This window comes from Macrosteles quadrilineatus, unplaced genomic scaffold (assembly GCF_028750875.1).
Source record: "Macrosteles quadrilineatus isolate MER2022 unplaced genomic scaffold, UCM_ALF_1.0 Scaffold_1__1_contigs__length_201487025, whole genome shotgun sequence".
Taxonomy (NCBI): Eukaryota; Metazoa; Arthropoda; class Insecta; order Hemiptera; family Cicadellidae; genus Macrosteles; species Macrosteles quadrilineatus.
In genome coordinates, this window is record NW_026542594.1 from 60542242 (window position 1) to 60565093 (window position 22852).

General features: G+C 32.7%; 1 protein-coding gene across 1 annotated transcript in view; it reads right to left on the reverse strand.

Moving 5' to 3' along the window:
• LOC128983246 (aldehyde dehydrogenase 1A1-like) overlaps positions 1–22852 on the reverse strand; it is a 51259-nt gene that overhangs the window by 11349 nt on the left and 17058 nt on the right. The window contains exons 5-10 of the mRNA XM_054402480.1: positions 21910–22100; positions 21283–21396; positions 14803–14905; positions 7798–7979; positions 6092–6256; positions 516–673 (exon numbers count right to left, since the gene is read on the reverse strand). Of these exons, the coding sequence (XP_054258455.1) occupies positions 516–673; positions 6092–6256; positions 7798–7979; positions 14803–14905; positions 21283–21396; positions 21910–22100 (913 nt within the window). The remainder of the gene's footprint in view (positions 1–515; positions 674–6091; positions 6257–7797; positions 7980–14802; positions 14906–21282; positions 21397–21909; positions 22101–22852) is intronic.

The following is a 22852-nucleotide window of genomic DNA, read 5'->3' on the forward strand; positions in this document are numbered from 1 at the left end:
GGCCGTTTCGGCATCAAAATGACATCCTCAGATATGTATATCCACCAGAATTGGCGTCGTCAAACTTTACACACACACGAAACACATCAGCTTCCGTACTCGTATCGGTCATCATGTGCGCGACAGGCCTGCCTCTTGTTTTGTATGTTTTAAATGTTTTTTATCGTGTTTCGTGTGTGTGTAAAGTTTGACGACGCCAATTCTGGTGGATATACATATCTCAGGATGGCATTTTGATGCCGAAACGGCCATAATACACGGAAACTTCAGAGCTGTGACGAGGTAAATTGTATTATTATATTATAAATAAATCCAAGATGGCCGTTAGCTTCCATGAACTCCCTTGAAGAACAATTAAAAACTACAAAGCACATTTCTAATCTCACAGTATACTAGATATTTAAATTATAATCATTTTGGGGTTTGAAAAAATATTTTGGGATGATAAATAACTCTTTAGCAGTAGTTTGAAATTATCCAAGATGGCCGCTAGCCTCTAAGGACTCTTAACACACCACACAGAGCCAGCTTGCACTGCTCTAGCAAATGCCAGAGCTTTGTTGAGGTCGTTGGTTACGATGCCAGCTGCCAGTCCGTAGCTCGTGTTGTTAGCTCGCTCCACCAACTCCTCTATAGTGGAGAACTTGAGTATCTGCTGCACTGGCCCAAAAATCTGATTCAAACAGGCAAAATTGTAAAAATTGTATTATTTTACCTGGTTAATATTAAATATAAAATTAATTGTAGACTGTGAGAATGATTTTATGACTTGGAATTAATCTATAAAGGACTAAAAGAACTTGGAACACTACAAGATAAGAGTTTATTTCATTTTTCTTTCAAACATGAATGTGGCATGGTTGAGTATAATTGACTATACAACATGCATGTATGCATTTATCATACCAAATTGTGATAATGTCAACAGATTTTCTATAACCCTCCGAGTGTTATGTGTCGAAAAATCGACACAACACACTTTGTGTAGTGTTTTGTGTCGATTTTTCGACTCACAAACACTGTTTACAGCAAAGGCTCTATGACTGACAAAATCGGATTGAACTGGATCGAGTTAGGTATCGTTCTTTTCGTTACATTCTAAGCTTTCTAAAGGTCTGTCTCTAAGCGCTGTATGTTCTCCGAGCCGATCGTAATTGTAGCAGACAGCTGACGTGCATATTTGTAAACAGGTTAGTTAACCTTGGACCGATGACTGATGTGTTTTATTATGTTTATCATTGTTTTAGAGTTAAAAATCAAAAGTAGTGATATACGTGGTGCATTATAAGAAGATTTAAGTGATTTTGAAGGGCTGGTTGATGATCCTGAAGAAGTAGGTAGTGATATTGATGTAAATTATCAGCCAGATTCCTAGCTATGGTTAGGCTATGCATTCTTAGCTAAACGCTATGTACCGAAATCTGTTTTTTGCCCATAACTTATTTATTTGCAGATCTACTTCCTTATATGACTATATATTTGTAATCCTCATAAAATTTAGAACAAAGTGGCTATCTTCAAATATTTATAGGCCTATAATTTATACAACTTCATTGAGCGCGAACTTATTTTTTTTTTGAAAATTTTCAAAAAAAATTTTTTTTTACCTAAAAGATTTTTTTGTAACAAATGTTCCTTATGTTTTATGCATAATATTGAAGCCCATGATTTTCCAAACAAAATGGTATATAGAACAGTATAATTAACATTGTTTTTAAGCTTCTCAGATCCGTTTTAATAAAACCTTGCAAATGTGCAAAAAATAGGCAAACATTAAGGCCAAAACTAGGTACCCTCCTGGGATAAGGGGAGATGCACGGCCAAAAACCTAAAATTTTGAAAAATTTTGTTTTTGATTGCTTTTATTGGTTAGGATTTTGTGATTAAAATTATATATAATACATACATACTCGAATAAAAAATAATATAGAAATAATGTTTTGAAAAAATGTTTGCATAGTCACCTAGCAACCAACAACAACGTATTGTCATATACTCAATTACTAAAAGCTTTCTGTTGATACCGTTGGCTAACCTGATAATTTTCTTCCCTTGGTCTGTCTGTACATGTCACCTGATTTATTTATTTTTTTTTTTTTTTACAAGTATTTATTTACAATCTATTCAATACTAGAATAATAAGTAAATTCAATAACCATTTTAACATGGGTTAGTTACACTCCATCAAGTGCACTAACATACAAAACCTTTTAAAAAGTTTAACTAAAAACGATTTGGAAGGTCTATTGGATTGACTCTTTTGAGCCTATATGTAGCTTCACTATTGTCGAGGAGGTTAACAGCCAGGAAATTTGGATGGGTTTCTAATTTTCTTTGGTATTTTTCACTTCGTTTCTTTATTTCTTCTTTAACATAGGGTAATTTCGTATCTTGATGAATTACTTTATTTGTGACAAACCAAGGTGCTTGTAAAATTTTTCTCAGTGTTTTCGATTGAAACCTTTGAACTATTTCTATGTTTGAGTTGGAAGTGGTTCCCCAGAGTTGGATACCGTAGGTCCAAATAGGTTTCAATATAATTTTGTATAAAAGTAATTTATTTTCAACAGATAATTTTGAATTTCGACCAATGAGCCAATTTAGTTTGTTTGTTTTTAAATTTAAATGAAGTCGTTTGTTCCAAATGTGTGAATGCCATGTAAGCCGTCTGTCGAGATGCATACCAAGGTACTTAACTTCGTTGGATTGTGGAAGCATGACATTATTCAATGTTACTGGGGGACAAGTTCTTGTAGACATAGTAAATGTAACTTGAACGGATTTGGTTTCATTTACTTTAATTTTCCAATTCTGTAGCCACTGAGACAAATCGTCTAATGCAGCCTGAAGGTTTGATGATGCCAGAATAGGATCCTGATTTGATGATAAAAAAGCAGTGTCGTCTGCAAATGTTGCAACCGTAATACCCTGAGTACTTGGAAGGTCATAAGTGAACAAAATATACAAAATAGGTCCAAGAACACTGCCTTGTGGTACACCTGATTCAATTTCATGCACATCTGTAACTATATCTTGATATTTAATTTGAAAAAAGCGTTTGGACAAATACGATTTCAACACTCCATAGTATGTATGGGGCAACAAAGTTTTAATTTTGAACAATAATCCTGTGTGCCAGACTTTATCAAACGCCTGGGCTACGTCCAAAAAAGCAGATGAACAAAAACGTTTATTTTCAAGATCTTCCTTGATTACATTCACTATTCTATGCACTTGCTCAATGGTAGAATGCCTTCGGCGGAATCCAAACTGATGGGAAGGCAACAATTCTTTTTCATCAATTATAATTTGGAGTCTTTTTAAGAAAAGTTTTTCAAAAACTTTGGAAACCACAGGAAGAAGGGATATAGGCCGATACGAGGATGCTTGATTTAAAGGTTTACCAGGTTTCGGAATAACAACAATTTGTGAAACCTTCCACTGTATTGGGAAGTATTCAAGGCGTAAAACTGCATTGAAAAGTACTGTAAGGAAAACTATTCCTTTTCTAGGAAGCTCTTTCACCACTTTACCTGTTATCAGATCATAACCGGGGGCTTTTTTGCCGTTTAAATCGTCTTTTATTACTTTAGCTACTTCAGATGGTGTGAACAATTTTATTGGTAAATCAAGTTGATTTGGAGAATCGAGGAATTCCAAAATTTCTTGCTCAACATTTGAATTAATATTATATGGCTTGAACACTTCCTTGAAGTATGAAGCAAATACATCTGCTTTCTCGATGTTATTTTTGGCCCAAGAACCGTCTTCTTTTAGAATAGGTGGAATGCAAATTTGTGGACATTTTAAGTTTTTTGTAACTTTCCAAAGGGAGTAGTCACTAGCTTCAGATGGAGAAAGGTTTGATGTGAAATCTTGAAATCTGTCATTGTTTAATTTAAACAGTAACCTTTTCAGTTGTTGAGTGGCCCTGTTTAGATTTCTTTTATCCGTCTGGTCTCTAGAGTTTTGCCATATTCTACGGAGTCGGCGTTTTTCGGCTATTTTCCTATTAATTTCAATTGGATAGTGTATTCCTGATTTTAAATTACGGTATGTTTATTCTGGTCTGGAGTTGCTCTCCAAGCGGAGTCTTGAACTGTTTTGTTGAAATGTTCAACAGCAAGATTTAAATCTTCTTCGCTCTTCAAACACACAGAAATCTTTAAATTTTGATCCATTAATTCACGAAAATAATTCCAATCTGTATTTTTGTTGCACAAATGTGGTGGAATAGGTTTAAATATAACATTTGAAGCGATCGTTAAAATTACAGGTGAGTGGTCTGAGGAAAGGTCCAGAGATTGCTCGATTGTCACAAAATCTCGGGATACACCTTTTGTAACAAAAAAATCAAGAAGGTCTGGTATTTTTTGACGATCAGAGGAGTGACATTTCTGCTTATGTTTTGTTTACAAACAAAGATTAGTTATGTTATTTGTTATTTGTGGAAGTTGTGTTTTGAAAGTGCAAACGTGAGTTGAGTTTTACTTTGTAAAATGACTAAATATAAAAACAATTGGATGAAAAGAGGCTTTAGAGGGAACAAACATGTTACATTAGGTAGTATAATAAGGAAAAGAAACAGGATGATAAGAAAAAAATCTCCTGGACACTTAAAAAAAGCAAGATTATGAAGCTGGAATGTATAAGTTCACGATTTCTCCTGTGTTTTTGCGATTTACCGAAAGTTGGCTGCACTTTACTTGACGTCCTACACTCATTCGAATGAAAATATCGATCGATATATCGATTTCTTCATTCGATATATAGTTTGGTTAGTTAGGTAAGGTTAACCTACCTAACTAACCAAACAATATATCGAATGAAACAATCGAATGAAAATATCGAATCGAAAAAACAATCGAATGAGTGTAGGACGTCAAGTAAAGTGCAGCCCCGAAAGTTGAATTTTTAAACATAAAGATCCCATTATCTCAGGAAATAGTTGGCCAAAATCATTCAAATGTTTACTGTGTATTTAACATATATGTATATACACACCCCCTAGTAGAATTAGTCATCTAGCTCAAAACAAAAAATAATAAAAAAATCTTTTTTCAGAAATTACAGCAGAAATATTTTTTAATTTTATAAATTATTAAAATAATGCCATACCATAGATTAAATTTAATAAAATTACTTGGGTGTCTTTATTGTAGCATATATAATTATGTGGGAAAATTTAAATGATGTATCTCATATACTTTCTGAGATAATGGGTCAATTGCATGCATAATTTTATCATTACAGGCATAGGGACGTACATCTCCCCTTAATTGAAATTCCATAACTTTTTTGAGGTAGTGGGAAAAACATTTACTATAAAAACAGTGGTATTACATCGTCTTCCTCCCTATACATTGTAGCCTATATGGATAAGGTATTGTTTTCATCAAAAATTTTGAGTTACGAGTTTTGGATAGAAATATCCATTTTGGGTTCCCCTGAATCCAAAATAGTGTTATTCAAAGTAATATCTGTGTGTATGTGCACAGAGCTACAGACTACATTTTGGATGTAGGTATAATAATCTATGTTATATTCAGACATTTATTTAAATGTTTTTTTATTTGGGTTTATTATTGTAATTTTTTTATATAACCCCTTGAATAACAGAAACATTGGATTTTCACAAAAATATCTGGAACGACAACACACAAAAATGTCTCCGTGAAGGTAATCCGTGTCTTCGAAAATAACCCTGAATTAGAACAAATAACTTAAATGTTGTTTTTGGCTTCCAGGTGCATCAAAATGAAAACAAGTTATAATGGTCCCAAACTTATGTCTTACAAAATACGAGTACAATGTACTAGCTGGCTTCCTACTAGGGAAATTCGCTAATACCATTGATTATATGAAAATAACCAAGCAACGAAGCAGCTAAGATACAGTACTGTGACAACAATTCTCTCGATTGCTTTATGCAGTGTATTTAACCTCAGATTAGAGGATGTGAAGAAACTTACAATCATAGTACCTAATTTTGTTTTGACTAGTCATGGTCTTTTGTGACTTTAAAGTTGAATAGCCTAATTGGAGTTCCTCAATGATAGTAGGCCTACACGTATTTTGCTATTTATCTAACCTCTTCGCGTGCTATCTTCATGTCATCAGTTACATTGGAGAAGACTGTTGGTTGGATGAAGTACCCTTTGTCTCCTAATTGACTTCCTCCAGCTTCAAGTTTTGCTCCTTCTTTTTTACCGGCCTCTATCATGCTCAGAGCTTTGGTAAACATTTCTTCATCAATCTGGAATTTATAAAACCATTGTAGCCTTATCATTTTTGCTAGTTTGTAACATGAAATAATAAACAGGTACACAATTAGCACCATAAAAGGTTATTAAAAAAATTAACTCCTAAAAATTTAACTTTTATTAACTCATGCAAACAGCTAAAAATGTTTGGCATTAAAAGGGGAAAAAAGTTTTCCTTGTTCACACACACTACAACTACCTTGTTCATACACACACACACTAGCATTAAGGCTGATATATTAGTAACCACTATTTTTTATCCATGCCACTAACCAGTCATGCTGAAGGTATTCAGAGGAGGAAACAATCTTTGACAAACCAGTTGTGAAATTGTAAGGACGGGAGGAGAGGCTTCTTACACATTTTGATTTATGTAAATAACATTTAAATCCTTGGCAGGAACTCTGTGAATATTAGATAGACTGTTTATAAACAGCAGTAAATCCATCCAAGGTTAAGGTCAGGAATTATGCAGGTTTATAAATTTGTGTATAGTTGTAAATTAACTAACAAAAGCACAAGCATACTATTTTATCATTACAATAATGATACTATCTAAATATTATTAAGATGTCAGAGCAAGTTTGATATAAATTGTTGGAATTAATAGTTTTTGTGCATAGTCTGAAAACTTAAGCTTAACAACTGTCTTTAACCAGCATTCATGTAATCCAAAAGTTACCCTACATCAAAGCAGTAGTTCTGCATTTACAAATAATTGATTATATGTACACATGTACCTTTCAAAGGTTCTTTCGAAGTGGTTTTGGATACCTATATTCATGTATCCTTTTACAATTTATATAATGTCATATAATTCCTTTATATCTGTATATTGTAGCATCTGTTCAAATGTTTAGAAATTGTTTTTGTTTACTATGATGTTAGTTGGATAATATTGTTAGCTTTTATCATGCTAGATTCTTTGTTCAATAAAGCCTAATTAAAGGTAATTTCGTTTTATTCATTCAATCTAGAACAATTTATTGAACAAAGAATATTTTATTAAAATATACATCAATTTTTTTTCATGGAACAAATACTTAGACCTGAAAGATTTCATGTGAATCCTAATGAAGTCGATGCAAGTCAAGACCAGTGGTTGAAAACTCAAACAAAAATATGTAATGTACAGACTTCTCTATTTTCACCCCACATTGTAAATAAAACATGTGATTGGAATTTGTTTGGATTTTCTATTTATATTGTGGTTTTCCATAATCAAACTAGAATATGGAAAAAAATATCTTTTCAGTTGAACTATAATACCAATTTAATAAGTATTACCCCCAGCGTAGCAAGCCCGAAGACTAGGCAAATTTTGGTCTGTCTGATTGCATTTTTACATCAATTCTTCCTTATTGAAGACAGATCTATTCCCTATTTTAATAACATTAGATACAAGTCAAACCATGAGATCAAATTGGACTTAGGTTTGCTGCTACCGGGAAGGACAAAAGTTATTTTGATCAAATGTTAGTAGTATAGAATGAAATAATACAGATGCAAGCTGCAACTGAGAGTTGAATGTTACCTGAGGTCCCTGCTCCACGTCATCAAAGGGATCTCCGACTGTCCTCCTTGTGGCTCGTTCTGCTGCTCTCTTGACAAAAGCATCGTAGATCTTGTCCTGTACAAAAGTTCTAGTAGCAGCACAGCAGGTCTGACCTCCGTTGATAAACACAGCTTCATAAGCTATGTCTACTGCCTTGTCCACTGCAAAAATAAACTATGTTATCTAATCTGCTCATCTTGTGCTCAGCTCAATTAAACTTTTTTAAATAATGATTAATATGCATCAGCCATGAAAAACTACAAAATCTAAGGCTATGGTAATAATAAATTTTAGTTACTTGTTTTGGATGGAAAGGTAAATTTCCTATATCATACAAACTGTTAAAAGACACCAGATATAGAAACCAAAATGTTGAGAGTTCCTTCAATGAATACTATGGCATCGTTGGAGCTAAAGTGTTTCGTGTTATCCAAGATCATCGTTGATGACAACAAGTTTGTATGGACTTCCACCTGAAACTAACTTATAACATAATAGGCGCCTTAAAATAAAATAAAATACCCCCGCCGCAGCAAACCTGCAGACTTAGCGAATTTCCTTCTGCCTGATTAGATTTAAACTAAATTGTCTCCTTAAAAATATCACATTTATTCCCTATTTAAACAGAATTAGTTTAATGAGTACTTAGGTTTGCTGCAACAGGGAGGGTAAAAAAGTTGTTTTTAATGTAAAATATTAAAAGGTACTATGGTTTAGTAAGAAATTAATGTATTTTCCAAATTTGATCAAAATATGTTCATAAACAAGCAAACTACAACAGTTGACTTATTCTCCATAAGAATAACATGGGAATTTTAAAATTACAATTTTTTTGAATTTTCTCCGTAACAATTAGGCCCACAATAACGCTTCAATATACTAAATTATTTGTTTTTTTAAGCTCTACAAAATGGTTTAAAAAGAAATTGTGAAATTTTGTGTTTTTAGGGTCAAAAATGGAAAAAACCTATTTTTACCCCATAAAACCCCCATAAACCCCCGTTCCCATAGTCCGATCATGCTGGTTCGCAAACTCATTCAAGTTTATCCTGCCTTACACCTTCAAACCAAATTTTATCAAAATCGGACAAAAATTACTCAAGTTATCGTGCGGATGGACACACACATATATATATATATATATATATATATATATATAGATATATAAAAAATTGAACGAATGGTGTTTTTGACCTCTGGGGACATCAAAATGAAAAAGTAAATCGGTCCCGGGCTTAGGTCTTACCATGAGACCTACGGTAATAGCTACTTCCCTATAGGGAAATTCGCTAAAATAGCAAAACCTAGAAATAATAAAATTAGAACACAGATGAAACCATTGTTATTCGATAGTGAAAGGTATTGTGAATAACGTATCAAAAGTCTCCAAAAATATCTTTGGGGGAACACCACCTTTTTTCCAAAATGGCGGCCAAATCCGGTAGTTTTTTTGTTTTTTATTGAAATTCTGACTTTCCAGTCAATATTGGTGAAAAGTCGTAAGTACATTTTATTTTCCTCCTGAAATTACCTTTAAAATAATACCAAATACATGTACTTACAACCAAAAATAAACCCCGTATAAATAATAAAATATTTCAAATAATAATATTTTTTTATAAATTAACGTAATAGTCCAAGCAAACTAAAATTTCTGACATAGGGTTCGTGTAAAAAATTGCAAGTAAATGTTTTATGGTTTTATTTTTATTGTTGGGTGTGCAGAGTAACATACTAAAAGTTGTCAAAAATCAGTCCTCGGGAAACCCGTGAAATAATGATAAAAGATGGCGGCTTTTCCCAACATTGGACAGATTTTGAAAAAGATGCAACATGCTTTTTTGCAAATTGTTTCGAGATATTAAGTTAGGACCACCACCAATATTTATTGGGTAGTCAGTACTTCATTTCGATAGGGAACGCGTTTTTGGCCACCATCTTGGATCCGCCATATTGGATATAAATGTTTGTTAATGTAATTATAGTGTTGTGACACATCATTATGAACTAGATTTCTACGCTGATTTCAATGCTTAAATCCGTTTTTAAATAAGTTTTTTCGTTTCTTAAGATATATCAAAACGAAAACTCTCCCCTATACATTACTTATGGACGTATCCTACTTTAAAAATGTGTTTAGATTATTTTTCTCCAGGGCTTATTAATGCTTGCGGTTCGTTCTAGCCTTAAAATATTCAGTGATCTAAGAGTATTTTTCTCCAGGTCTTATTGATGCTTGCAGTTCGTCATAGCCTTAAAATATTCAGTGATGTAAGAGCTTTCATTTTAGCTATTTATAGTTAAAACAGACTATTTGGAGACGAGGTACAAACCCCAACACAAGGGACCGCGTCTCGTTGTCCCTCCGTCTAGTTGTACCTACGTCTACTTGTACCTCGAGGCCTAGGGACAACTAGTCGTAGGTACAACTAGACGTAGGTACAAGTAGACGGTGGCTCACCCGACAAGTTGTACCTGCAGATGTTTGGAGGTACAACTAGACGTAGGTACAAGTAGACGTAGGTACAACTAGACGTGTATCCCACCGACAAGTAGTATCACCTAGCTTGTACGGATGTGACCAGTTGTCCCTACGACTAGTAGTCCCTACGACTAGTAGTCCCTACGACTAGTGGTCCCTCCGTCTAGTAGTCCCTACGCGTATTTTGCGTCCTTATAGTCTAGTTGTATATATCCTTCAATTCGTTACCCTGTTTAATTGATTACTGCGCGAGTACTTTTTAATAATACCCTTAATTAAATCAGGAACTGCAGTGTTCCGAGTCGATTGAGTATGATTGGCAAATATTTTTCACCGCAATACAATGTTTTAGTAGTTTTACAGACGTTAATTGGAGGCTGAAAGCTACGCATTGCTGTCCAGGGTCGAAATGGCAGCTATAGTTGTGATTAAAATTTTCCAGCCCTAGTACTGAAAATCGCTTATTTAATTAAAACATTTATATATATCATTAAATATACAAGCAGTATATCCCTAATGAATTGCAATAGACCGCTGCCCAGCAATTATGTATTACTATTTTTGCTGATTCCTTTAAATATTTTTTCACATAACCTTAAAGTATTTGCATTGATTAGTGTGCATTTCTTATAGTTTACAATGGATTTCCCATTGAACAATGAAGAATGAAGTGTACAATGAAGTTGAGGTCCAGTGGTTGAAAACTCGACAAAAACTATGCAATGTACTACACACTTCTCCATTTAACATACACTGTAAATAATAAATGTGATTGGAATATGTTCCCTTTGTTTTGATTTTATTTTCATAATTAGTTGTTATTTCGTCACCAGCATAGCAACCCGTTAAACCCATGTTAGTTTTAAACATTTGTAATTCTTTTTTTATGACTTTTTAGCCTATTTTAATTTATAAAGGCATTCTGTAGATCGACAGGAAAATACATTTCCACCGATATGCGGATATTTTCTTTGTGATGTTCACGAGCTGAAAAAAGGTTGTAAAGAAAGGAAAACCAAAGTGTAATATGGATAAGGACACAAGTACCAAGGGACACAAGTACGTTGTTGTCAAGAACAGGGGTTTCTCAATGAGCTGCAGACAAGCCAAATTTTCCTGGCTTTTGTAGCAAGTTGTTTATAATAAATTGTTGTAAGATTCTATGATTTTTAAAGAAATAAAATAAATCCCTTAAACTGGTGACAAGTTGAAGGGGAGATACAACTAGCCGCAGGAACAACTAGACGTAGGTACAAGTAGACGTAGGTACAACTAGTCGTAGGTACAAGTAGTCGTAGGTACAAGTAGTCGTAGGTACAAGTAGTCGTAGGTACAAGTAGACGCAGACGTATGAGGTACAAGTAGACGGTGGCGTTCCCGACTAGTTGTATCTGTAGATTTTTAAGAGGTACAACTAGACGTAGAGACAACTAGACCTAGGTACAACTAGACGTCCGCACCATCGTCAAGTTGTCTCTACAGCTTTGGACGGGGTACAACTAGACGCCTGTCACCAAAATGCAGCAGGTACAACTAGACGCCGGTACAAGTAGACATCACCCCCAACACAATATTAAATTACCCTTTATTTAAATCAGTTTTTGTTAAAAGATTTATATATCGGGTTGTTAATATGTCAACAAGTTCGTTCTGGTATCAAAGTACTCACATATACCATTTTTTTTTTATCATCACCCCTCTTTTGGCATTTACACTTACTGCCACAACCAGAATGACGTTTTCAGTGGATGAGCTTTAATAGAGAAGGTAGTGCTGGTATAAAGGGCATATGCACCATCAGTCAAACAACAACCCCAATCTGTTGGTTCTGCTGGTGAACTATTTCCACGCCATACTTGAACCTGATGGTACACCCTTAGGCTGTGGTAGTTTTCAATGTGTGTTTAAATTGTCAAAGTACGAAACGTCCATAAGCAATGTATGGGGGAGAATTTTCGTTTGTATATGTCTTAAAATAGAAAATAGCTATTTAAAAACGGATTTTAGCATTGAAATCAGCGTGGAAATCTAGTTCATAATGATGTGTCACAACACTATAATTACATTAAATAATATTAATATCCAATATGGAAGATCCATGATGGCGGCCCAAAAAGCATCCCCTATCGAAATTAATTACGGACCATTCAATAAATATCGGCGGTAGCAGTAGTCCCAAGTCAATATCTCGAAAAATGTGCAAAAAAGCATTCTGTATCTCTTTTTGCAAAATTTGTCCAATATTGGGAAAAGCCGCCATTTTTGAGCGGAGCGAGCGAAGCGAGCGAAGCTCTTTGGGATCAACTTCAATGCAAACAATATAACACCATCACTCAATAACGGCTGAACACATTTCAGCCAAACTTAACAAGACTACTTAGACTAATAATGAGATGGTTTGTAAACAAACAAATTTCAATTAGATAATGCTAATGCAATTTAAAACGAACTTAAAATTTCAAATTTTTAACATTAGGCTTATGGGACTAAAGTAGCTATGACAGTTTTTTTGTTTACAAGAAAAATGTAAACAAGAGAATCATAAGGTATTTCTGAACTTTCTATACTTTTCTTTTAAACGTTTTTAAACCATTCCTATGATTTTAATAAACGAGAAAATGCCGTTAAAACATTTTTTTTAAGGCGCGGAATTCACTGAATATCGAGAAAATATACGGAACTACTTTCTCAATGCGCGGAGAATAAACAAGGAGCGGAGGGATACGGATCGGTGACTACTTTCTTGGGAACCTATTTGTGTTGCCAGCTGATTAGAAACAGCCAATGTTAGAAATCAGGATTTAATAAGCGATATATCGAACCGCATCGAAATCAGTATTTAATCCGATAATACCTCATAGGTTATATTATGTTGAATTACATCGACGGTACAGTAAGTTATTACACTTATTGATAAAACGCAGATTGAACACTGATCTAATTTAGGCATGTGGGGAGGTAGGTCGGGGTTTATGAGTATTCGTGACTACATTAAGTGTTTTGAAGTAAGGTTAGATTAGGAAAGTAAAGTGTAGGCTATAGGCTAGGTAGGTAATCGGGTTGTTTATTTGTGTTGCACCATATAATTTTTATCTTTTGGAATGGAATAGTTGGTTAAGCTCTATGGGATCAACTTCAATAAAAACAATATAACACCATCACTCAATAACGGCTGAACACATTTCAGCCAAACTTAACAAGACTACTTAGACTAATAATGAGATGGTTTGTAAACAAACTAATTTTTATTAGATAATGCTAATGCAATTTAAAACTAACTTAAAATTTCAAATTTTTAACATTAGGCTTATGGGACTAAAGTACCTATAACAGTTTTTTTGTTTACAAGAAAAATGTAAACAAGAGAATCATAAGGTAGCCTATTTCTGAACTTTCTATACTTTTCTTTTAAACGTTTAAACGTTTAAACCATTCCTATGATTTTAATAAACAAGAAAATCTCGTTGATTATAATTTAATCTACTTTTGCAAGAGGTAGCCTATCTGAATCACAACAAGATGTAGTCAAGAGGTAAATTATCTATACTTTTTTATTATAATTTTAATCAATAAAACAAGCATTAGTACATATATTGTTTTTTTTTATTTAGTTAGTTACACAAATATTAAAACAAGTTTTCTCCGCTCAACTGGCTTTCACCGCTCTGAAAGCAATCCTAGTATATAATTAATTTAGGGGTTTCCCGTGGACTGATTTTTTGCAACTTTTGATATGTCACTCTGCACACCACAAAAATAAAAATAAAACCATAAAACGTTTACTTGCAAAATTTTATACGATCCCTGTGTCTGTTTTATTAGTTTGCTTGGACTATTACATTAATTTATTGGAAAACCTTTATTTGAAATATTTTATTATTTCTGTGGGCTTTATTTTTGGTTGTACGTACATGTATTTGGTATCATTTTAAAGATAATTTCAGGAGGAAAATAAAATGTATTTACGACTTTTCACCAATTGACTGGAAAGTCAGAATTTCAATAAAAAGCAAAAAACTACTGGATTTGGCCGCCATTTTGGAAAAATGGAGGTGTTCCACCAAAGATATTTTTGGAGACTTTTGATATGTTATTCAAAATACTTTTCACTATCAAACTACAATGGTTTCATTTGTGTTCTAATTATTTCTAGGTCAAACCATATATTCAGGGACCTAATAAGATATGTGTTTTTGTTTCTAGCATAAAAGGTCATTGATTGATAACATACTAGCAACACTGGGATTAACAACTACTTCAGATGTATCCAAGTTCCAATGCTTACACAACTAAGCTAAATATTATCCTAAGATAAAGAAATCTTAATTTTTGTTAAATTTAACTATACTGTCTAGATTGTACATTAAACAAAGGATTTAATTTAATTTCAGAATAGGATTCCTTATATTCTGCTGTGTATTTATCTAATAGGCCTATATATTTTTTTAATATATGGTTTGAATACAAAAACGTATTAATAATGCTTGAGAAATGGCACATACCATCAACATCGTCAAATATTGCAATGGGGCTCTTTCCACCCAGTTCCAAGCCAACCCTTTTCAAATTAGACTTAGCAGCTGATTCCATGATTATTCTTCCAACCTGCGAGAAAGACTTCAGTTATAATAATACCCCCGCCGCAGCCAACCTGCAGACTAAGCGAATTTCCATTTAACTGATTGGATTTACTCTAAAATGTCTCCTTAAAAATATCACATTTATTCCCTATTTAAATAGAATCAGTTTAACACGTACTTAGGTTTGCTGCAACAGGGAGGGTAAAAGTGTTTTGTTTTTTTTGTAAAATGTTAATAGTAAGAAATAAAAACATTTTCCAAATTTGGGCAAAATATGTTAATAAACAAGTAAACTACAACAGTTTACTTATTCTCCATAAGAATAACATGGGAATTTTAAATTTACAATTTTTTGGAATTTTCTCCGTAACCATTAGGCGCATTATAACACTTCAATATACTAATTTTTTTTTTAAGCTCTATAAAATAGTTTGGAAAGAAATTGCAAAATTTTATGTTTTTTGGATCAAAAATGGGTATACCCCCATAAACCCCCGTTCCCATGGTCCGATCATGCTTGATCGCAAACTCGTTCGAATAAACGTAGGTTTACACGTTTGTACCAAATTTCATCAAAATCGGATCATTTTTGCTCGAGTTATCGCGCTAACGGACACACACACACACATATGTATATATATGAAAAATAAAATAATAGGGCTACTATGTATAAATAAAGATTAATCATTAATAAACTTAGTACCCAAGTAAAATTATTTATTAAAATATCTACTGACTATAGTTTTGGCTCTAAGGCAATTTTCAAAGTAAACACAAATCAAAATAAAATATGTAAATAAATAAATAACATAATTATGATATTATAAGACTTTTCTGACTTTATATATTTTTTAAATATATGGTTTGAATACAAAAACGTATTAATAATGCTTGAGAAATGGCACATACCATCAACATCGTCAAATATTGCAATGGGGCTGTATTTCTAAATTTCAAAGTTAGATTCAACGAACATATACAGGCATATAAATCGAAGAACAAAACATCAATGAAATCAAATTTTGCAGATCATTTACTAAAATCCAAACATAAGTTTACTAATATTGAAGAAAACTTAACAATATTAGAAATTGAAAAAGACAGAGAAAAATTGAATGTAAAAGAAGAAATTAATATTTATAGGGTATGAACTACAAAAATGACAAATGAAATATTTTAAATACAATGATTCCAAAATTAAATAATCCAATATATGAAACAATAGCAAAATTGAGAAAATATTAATGAAAATAAGTACAACACATCATATAGTATATAAATTAATCAATGAAGACAAAATTATGTTACAAGTTAGAAAAGTTGTATGATATCATATGTTATTTACTTATTTACATATTTTATTTTGATTTTTGTGTACTTTGAAAATGGCCTTAGAGCTGAAACTATAGTCAGTAAATATTTTAATAAATAATTTTACTTGGGTACTAAGTTTATTAATGTTTAAAAAGTAGCCCTAAAAAGTGAACAGAACTATCAAAACATAATTGCTCAACATATAAATATATATATACTAGCTGTTGTACCCGTGCTTTGCAACGGGAAGAGGACACAACATAGAAACATTTTAATCTTTACTTCTTTTGCTTATAATAGTTACACATTCGCCAACGCTTTTAGAAACAAAATTCAACTTTTCTAGCCTTAATAGAAACGTTTAAGTTATGAGTTTTAAATCTGGTAAGTAGTGGATACCACCATTTCATCTCCCTTAATTACATATCTTTTTATTTATTACTGTATTGACATTTTAAATTTCAATTTTGAAGTTTCTACTAATTATTCAATTTAAATTAACATTTTTTTTTATTTCACTCTTCTTAAATCACAAATCCTTCCATCTCCAGTTTCTTCACTCACAATAAATCATTAGCAAAAAAGTACTGTAAGCTGTTATAAACTTCAGAAATATTGCTGTGCCTTATCAATACATTCTCTTGAAATATTAAAGAAACTATATCTATAGGTACAAAAAAAAAAAAAAAAATAATAATAATAATTTAGCATTAAAGACAGCAGACAAAACTAATATGATTATCAAAGCATCAAGGACTAAAAAATTTAACAGCAAATACAGTATATGTTTCATTGCATCTCTGATTCTACTCTACAAAAATATCAACTTATAGTTCGGCCGCTTAGAAAGCGACCTCCTCTAGCATTGGTTTAGCATTAGCGCGCAGGTCGTTTTCTAAGCGGCCGAACTATAATATACAAACCAGTTCCATCGTCCATTGCCTTTACATTTTCACACTTACCATAGTAAACATAGTAACAGATATTTCATTGATTTTAGAAACAAAAGAACACTGTGTAGGCTACTGCTTAGTTTTATGATATTTTCCTTGGTTTAATTTAGTCAGTGGTGTAGCAAAACACAAATAATAAATTTATCAAATAAAGTAAATGTGAAAATGTGAACTGAAAGCTATGTTAAGATAAAATAAGAGTATTTCGTATTACCATTTGATGATTATAATTATAGTTACACATATACAACAGATAAAAAAAAAAATCAACGACTTACAATTTAGTTATTGATTATATTCTTTAGTTTAACTTAAGAAGAGGTTTAGCAAAACACAATAACTTAATTTACCTAAATATACATATAAAAAACAATGTGATGTGCAAGTTATGTTAAGTAATCTAACACATGTTAAGCAGTTAGAATTTATTTAAAGTAGCCTCCAAATTCATATAAAACATCTTTACATTTTATTGTTCATACTGTTTCCATGAAATCATATCAATAGCATTATTTTCATAGCTTAGACGCTTTAAAAAAATCCAAAGCAGAGCCGGAGTTGATACGGGGAGTTGATACAGCAACGGTTATAGAATATTTTTTTATATAATCATTGACATAGTTTTAGAATAAATAATCCATGATAAAAGGTTAGATTAAAATAAACCTACATCATAGTTATGGAAGATATTATATTTAATTTCTTTGTATCAGCTGTCTGAAATTGTGAAATATGCAGTTTAGCAGTTCTTCTTGTTTACATTTAAATGTCAAAGCAAATGTAAACAAACATTGTTAGTGTTCTCATCGCAGCCATGGAGACCAATCAATATTTACTTTTAAAATCTTCGCCTCAGAACTTTTAAAGCCAAAGGGGCAAAGCCTACGGCCAGTATCGAAATTTGAATAGTCCTATAATGGTCCTTGGTATGGTAACTATATTTTTGTAAACTTTTAACCAAGTTGGTTCAGTAGTTTTTGCACCTATTATAGTAACACACATACAGACAGACACCATTAGATTTTTATATAATAATATAGATATATAAATATGTATATATATGTATAATATGTGTTATATATATATATATATATAAATATAAATATGTATATATATGAATTTGAAGGGATGGTGTTTTTGGCCTCTAGGGACCTCAAAACGAAAAAAAAATCGGTCCCAGGTCCAGGTCTTACCATGAGTACTACGGTAATAGCTTATTCCCTATATTGGAAATTTGCTAAAATCTAACCAATTTGGAATATAAGTATCAAAATATTAAGCTGCTGCGATATAATATTTCAAAGGTAATAATTTACTATCATTAAGCCACCATTACGATCTAACCACTATACAGTATGTACAAATTAACGTGAAACTCATATTTTAGTTTCTTTACTGAACAAGAGTACATATGACAATGGAACTTTAATATGGAACTAAAACTATAACTTTTAACACAGTTACTTTAATAAAACCATAGTGTCATTAATAAATAATTTAATTTTAAATAAATTATTAAAGTATTTATCATTATTATTAGTAAAAAAGTATCACTCATTATTATCAGTAGACTAGTGAGCAACGATTAATTTAATTGCTAAACACTAAATGCAGATGGTACTAATGATATGAAATTATACTAGTGAGTGAGTTATAGGAGCTGATCCAGGATATTTGCAAGGGTGATACAAAGATTGATTGAAGAGGGTCTGGGTAATAAAATCTTCCGTGGCTTCTCCCCCAAAAAAGTTTAAAAAATATAGGCACTATAAACACAAGGTTTGGAGGCATTCCTAAAGCACTTTTAAATTATTTATATTTGAAGCTGCCAAAAATAATAGTTTAATATACCCCCGAATATTTCTTGTGAGGGAGGGGACATTTTACCTCCGGATCTGCCTTTATGAGATACGTCAGTCTCTCTCGTGTTATAATCTTGTTTTAAAATGAAATTTAAGTTATTTATTTAGCATTATTCACCAAGTAAAAGAACTTACATATTTTTTCAAAGTCTTATATCACAGAATAAAGACCCTACCTAGAACTTCCCTGAGCCAATAAAAATCCTGTGTTTGAGAATCTGCTAGTATTTGCCATTCATTGAGATAAGTAGATTATAACTGGAGTCAATACTCTCTGGTTAAAAATCAGAGAAAAACGTGCCACTGTTTTTGCTGGTTTGTTTTCGGTGTTTCGTGTTGTTAGGTTGGCCATGTGAGCGGTTGGTGGGATGCTGTCAAATTCTAATTAATTCTAACCTAACCATACTATTTATTTGGGGTTATCCGATATTTCAAGGACTTATATAAAAAACTTCTTTAAGTTATTGCAAGTTAAAACCGGTGTATTTAAAGTTATTTTAAAACATTATAAGTTGTTGTTGATAGTAAATAAATACTACATTTTTTACCTCCTTTCAAGCTATGATTAATATGGTGAAAATAGTCAAGTTTCCTGGTTTGGAGATATTGGTTTAGTCTTTGGTTTATTTAGCCCTATGGCATTTGATTAAAGAACTACCATTGGTTTATGATCTTAAATAACTTCTTGATCAGCATTGTACGTGTTATTAAATTTACGGAAAGTAAATAAAAGAAACGTCTTATAACACTTAAAACATATATATACGCTTATACTGTTACTCACAAGACGGTAAATATACAAAAAAGATGGTAAGTGGTGATCGATTTCGATTGGACACTCCAATCATCATCAGACCCAATAGGCGAATGACAAGAATCGGCGTCCCTACTTATACCCTATTGGCTACCGGAAGCACCGGCCAGTACATTTTTATTATTACAACTGGAATCAAAATGTATTTGTTCATTAATCAACTTATTTATATTTTTAGATTTTTCCTTATACGTATACAATTCTTCCCAAGCATTCATTACGTATCATAACCTTCATTACCTTCATACGCAAGGAAGATGAGGAGGAAAATCGATGGGCATACACTACACAGCAGAACAACATTAAAGGAAATAAAAGAGGAAAACACCAGATATATCACATTTAGCTACACGGGGACTACAACACAAAGGACTGCTAACAAATTCAAGAAATACGGAGTTTCAATAGCCTACAGTACTCAGAACACCATGAGTAAAATACTGCATCCGAAAATAGAAGATTTCAACAAATTCGACGCTTCGGGCATCTATAAAATCAATTGTAACGGTTGTGATAGCTTCTACATTGGACAGACTGTGAACTTCGTTAACCGCTTCAAAAACCACATATCTGCGTGGAGGAACAACAAACCGGAAAGATCAAATGTCGCACAACACCTGTTACAAAATGGCCACTCACTAGGAAAAATGGAGGATAGTCTAGATATTTTAAAGAATTGTAAGAAAGGATACGTAATGAATGCTTGGGAAGAATTGTATATTTATAAGGGAAAATGTAAAAATAGAAATAAGTTGATTAATGAACAAATACATTTTGATTCCAGTTGTACTTATAAAAATGTACTGGCCGGTGCTTCCGGTAGCCAATAGGGTATAAGTAGGGACGCCATTAAGATTCTTGTCATTCACCTATTGGGTCTGATGATGATTGGAGTGTCTAATCGAAATCGATCACCACTTACCATCTTTTTTGTATATTTACCGTCTTGTGAGTAACAGTATAAGCGTAAATATATGTTTTAAGTGTTATAAGACGTTTCTTTTATTTACTTTCCGTTTATGATCTTGTTAAAATGGGTTTCTCTTAAAATAAATAAATAAACTTATATTGCAATCATATTGTTGACATATTTTTGTTTACTATCAACAAAACAACAGTGTCAACAGGATGATGCCATCTTGATCTTGCCTCTAATTTGACAAGTCCCACCAACCGATCACACGGCCAACCTAACAACACGAAACTCTGAAACAAAATTAACCAGCAAAAACAGTGGTACGTTTTTTAAACACAGAGATTGAAATGCAAAGTTTTAATTGGTTCAACGAAAGTTCTGGATTGGGTATGTATTCTGTGCTTATATTTCAAATAGCTCAGTCCCTATTATGGGAAATTTGCTAAAAGGCTATAAAAAAATTTGTGAATAAAAGTTTTATATCAGGTACAAGTACTTCTAAAAACTGTTTTATGGTATTATTTTTATTGAGTACTTTATTACCTCAGTGGAGCCTACAAAAGCAACTTTGGCAATGGATCGATGGCTTGTGATGGCAGCTCCTGCTGTTGGTCCAAACCCATTCACTACATTGATAACTCCAGGAGGAAATCCAGCCTGCAATATGCATTATTTTATAGTGTTAGTTAAAAAATAAATTGATCATCTTCATTTATGTAGGTTTGTATATTTTGCCCGATAATAATTCTGACTTTGAATTGATTATTTTGAAATTACCAGGAAGTTTGAATTTTTTCAAATTTTATTTCACATTTTTGCTTTCTACCCCTATACTTAATATATGGAGAAAGTATTGTATCGTAAAAAATTTTGAGGTTGAGTTTTGAGTAGATATATCCGTTAACCCAAAAAATTTGTTTTTGAAGTCATGTCTGTGTGTGTGTGTGTGGATGTGTATTTTTACGTCTTGATGAATAATCAGTAAGTTTTACCTAATTCCCTGCACATTATTATGCACATACCCTAGTGCTTGTAAAATGTCTCTCAGTATTTTTGATTGAAATTTTTGAATTATTACTATGTTGGAATACAAATGTGTTTCCCAGAGTTGCATAGCGTAGGTTCAAATGTGTTCAACGGATAATTTTAATTGTGATGTAAAGAATGTACCTCTTTAGTAAGAGCTGTGATGTACAGTATGGTCAGAGGGGTTTGCTCTGCAGGTTTGAGCACTGTGGTGCAACCAGCAGCTAGAGCAGGGCCCCACTTGGCTGCCAACAAGGCTATCGGAAAATTCCAGGGTAGGATCTGTCCCACCACTCCCACAGGCTCTCTCAGGGTCATTGTGAAGAATGGACCATCTACAAAGCAAAAACTAATCCAATTAATTCACACTAGCATGTTAGGTCTCATGGCACTGGCTCATCTCTATATTTCTATGTCTAGGAAAGTAGTTATTAAGCATTATATTACCGGTACTGGGTTATATTTTGGATAAAAAAATAAATAAACAGTAGTGTTGAGTATTTTCTATATTGTAAGATTATTTTCTATTTTACAATATTGTTACTGTATTAGCCATATTATTTCAGGTAGAGAAGGGAAAATGCTTTACTCATTAAAAACATTCTAGCCAAGTTGCACTATAGGTCTCGCCACCCTAAGTTGAGGCAGCCCAGACGGACGGGCAGGGTCATTATCGGCCGGTCCCGCCCGACCCTTTATAATCCGATTAGTGACACTTCCATGAACGCTCTAGTTCCATAATTTTCATTAACAAAGTTAAAAACCGATGTATAAATTTAGTCTTTTACATTAATAACGTCGATTTAACAAACATTTCCGTTTTTGTCCCATCAAAATTGGACAATGTTTACGGTTTTTGGATTTTGGGATCTACACTACTTTGTTTTTTGTTTATAGCTCACAAACCGTAAACATTGTCCGATTTTGATCGGATTATTAAGGGTCGGGTGGGACCGGCCGATAATGACCCTGCCCGTCCGTCTGGGCTGCCTCAACTTAGGGTGGCGAGACCTATAGTGCAACTTGGCTAGAATGTTTTTAGTGAGTAAAGCATTTTCCCTTCTCTAGCTGAAATAATATGGCTAAT